Here is a 2,697-nt window from a genome sequence, read left to right as displayed (position 1 = left end):
TTTGACACTGGGGTCAAATTTTAAGTTTGACACCTCATCTGAGAGCCGTTAGATAAAAAAAGATCAACGGTGTCACATGCTTATAAATCAGAGTCGTTGATCTTTTTTGATTTAACGGCTCTCAGATGAGATATCAAATCTCATATATGAAATTAAAGTATATGTTTTTAAACATACAGATATAGTACCGTACCATTTCTTGAGCCACAACCACGCTCTAAGGTTAAAATATATAATGTTAAGCAAATCACACATGGATGCGCATGCGTATCTTAAATAAATCCATCAAGCACACTACTGTTTCACACACTACAAATAGAGCTAGCATCTTACTTAGAACCTTATCTTCATTTCTTCATAAAACACTTTCATCTTCATGATAATGAAGGACACCATAGTTCTATACCCGGCATTGGGGATAGGACATCTAGTCTCTATGGTTGAGTTAGGGAAGCTAATATTAACCCACAATCCTTCCTTTTCCATCATAAGTCTCATCCATACCCCACCCAACAACAGCAACCACAATAACCAACACACCACTTCCACCACAACATTTGACTGCGACTCCACCTCCCAATACATGGCCACCATATCCCCCACCGTACCTTCCATCACTTTCCACCACATCCCACCCCCCATATCATTCCCCGCCAGCACCACCCTCCCACCTCACATACTCACCATCCAGCTATGCCATCATAACAATCAATACGTTGGCCATGTTCTCCAATCCATTTCTGAAACCACCAACCTTAAGGCCATTGTAATGGACTTCTTCAACTACAGTGCCACCCAAGTCACTGCAACCCTTAACATCCCCTCTTACTTTTACTATACCTCAGGAGCTTCTTGTTTTGCTATGCAACTTCATCTTCCAACCATTCATCAGAACACCACAAAATCTATCAAAGACCTTCAAATGCATCTTCAAATCCCTGGAGTACCAAAGATTCTCCCAACAGACTTACCAACTGAAGTGCATGATCGTGCGAGTCAGAGTTACCAAGTTCACCTTGTTATAGCAACAAGCATGAGGGACAGTGATGGGGTTATCATAAACACCTTTGATGCTATTGAAGGAAGAGTTATCAGAGCGTTAAGCGCTGGTTTATGCTTACCGAAAGGAACTACACCGCCGGTGTTCTGCATTGGACCATTGATTTCGCCCCCTTGTAGAGATGAAGATGAGAGTGGTTGTTTGAGTTGGCTCGATTCACAACCGAGTCAAAGCGTCGTGTTGCTGATTTTCGGAAGCATGGGATGGTTTTCGAGGACTCAGTTGAAGGAGATTGCTATTGGGTTGGAGAAAAGTGAGCAAAGGTTTTTGTGGGTTGTGAGGAGCGAGTTAGATCGGGTGAACCCAGAACCGAGTTTGGAGGAGTTGATGCCAGAAGGATTTTTGGAGAGAACCAAGGAAAGGGGATTGGTGGTGAAAAATTGGGCACCACAGGTAGCGATTCTGAGTCACAACTCGGTGGGTGGATTCGTGACTCACTGTGGGTGGAACTCGGTGTTGGAGGCTATTTGTGAAGGGGTACCAATGGTGACGTGGCCTTTATACGCAGAGCAAAAGTTCAACAGAGTGATTTTGGTTGAGGAAATGAAGGTGGCTTTGGCACTTAACGAGTCCAAAGATGGATTCGTAACTGCAACTGAGTTGCGAGACCGGGTTAAGGAGCTGATGGACTCGGACAAAGGAAACGAGATTAGGAAAAGGATTTTAAATATGAAAACAAGTGCTCTGGAAGCAAGAGCACACGGTGGATCTTCCCCTGTTGCTTTGAATAAGTTGGCTCAGTTGTGGAAATAATTCTGAGTTACTTATCCATAAATATGATATATATTTGGCCCAATATCATACTCATCTTTAGCTGGTTGAGGGTCTTGTTTTATTATCTGTGAGTGGTCATTGTGTACGTAATTCACAAGTCCTCTAATAGTATTTTTTTCAAACTCCCAAAAAACAAACAAGTAACATATCTCTTTTTTAATTACTCTCTCTTTCAAGCTTCTTTTTTTTTTAAACAATAGTTTACATAGATCTATTTATAAGTAATAGCAAATAACTAAGAATGCTAATGACCAACTTAGGAAATCTAAACATAATAATAACTACTTCTTAGAAACTTTAAACTCATTAATATCCACTAACAAATTCCTAAGGGACACTTCCCTTTACCACAAAACTCTTCTTTTTCTATTTTCTTTAATTAAATGGGCTGCTTGAGAGATCAACAGCCTGATTGTCTCCATTCTTGCTATGGGTGCGAACACCTCGTCATAGTCAATGCCGGCCTTCTGCCTTTACCCTTTCGCCACTAGCCGGGCTTTGTATCTTTCGATCTCCCCCTTAGCGTTCATTTTCTTCTTGTACACCCATTTCACACCAATGGGCCGACTTCCTTTGGGCAGCTCGGCTAACTCCCACGTCTTGTTCTTTTCTATTGCTTTAATCTCCTCCTCCATGGCTGATTGCCATTTCTCATCTCGGATTGCTTCTTCAAAACTCACTTCTTCAGAATCTGCCAACAAACATACCAAGTGTGCTTCGTTAGTTGAGTCATACAAGTCTTGCAAGCTCCTCATTCTCGGTTGTCTCTGCTAATCCGGTATGTGTGCATATGCAACACTACCAAAAATCTTGAAATGAGCCACTGATGGCTTTAGACCGCTCCATGCTTCTTGTGGAGTTTT

The 2,697-nt window shown here is 41.8% G+C and overlaps 1 protein-coding gene across 1 annotated transcript; it reads left to right on the top strand.

Moving 5' to 3' along the window:
- Positions 1-271: 271 nt before the first annotated feature.
- On the top strand, positions 272-1,878 carry LOC133312725 (UDP-glycosyltransferase 1-like). The gene has a single exon (XM_061513972.1). It carries the CDS (start codon positions 377-379, stop codon positions 1,811-1,813), a length of 1,437 nt encoding a protein of 478 aa, XP_061369956.1. The 5' UTR covers positions 272-376; the 3' UTR covers positions 1,814-1,878.
- Positions 1,879-2,697: the final 819 nt, after the last annotated feature.

The sequence above is a fragment of the Gastrolobium bilobum genome, unplaced genomic scaffold, assembly GCF_033153095.1.
Source record: "Gastrolobium bilobum isolate Gb01-03AN ecotype WA unplaced genomic scaffold, APGP_CSIRO_Gbil_v1 utg68798, whole genome shotgun sequence".
NCBI lineage: Eukaryota > Viridiplantae > Streptophyta > Magnoliopsida > Fabales > Fabaceae > Gastrolobium > Gastrolobium bilobum.
This window is presented reverse-complemented; position numbering and strand designations above follow the sequence as displayed.

What these genes read in the sequence shown, in the direction of transcription:
- LOC133312725 (XM_061513972.1), top strand. Translation starts at nt 377, where the DNA reads ATGATAATGAAGGACACCATAGTTCTATACCCGGCATTGGGGATAGGA.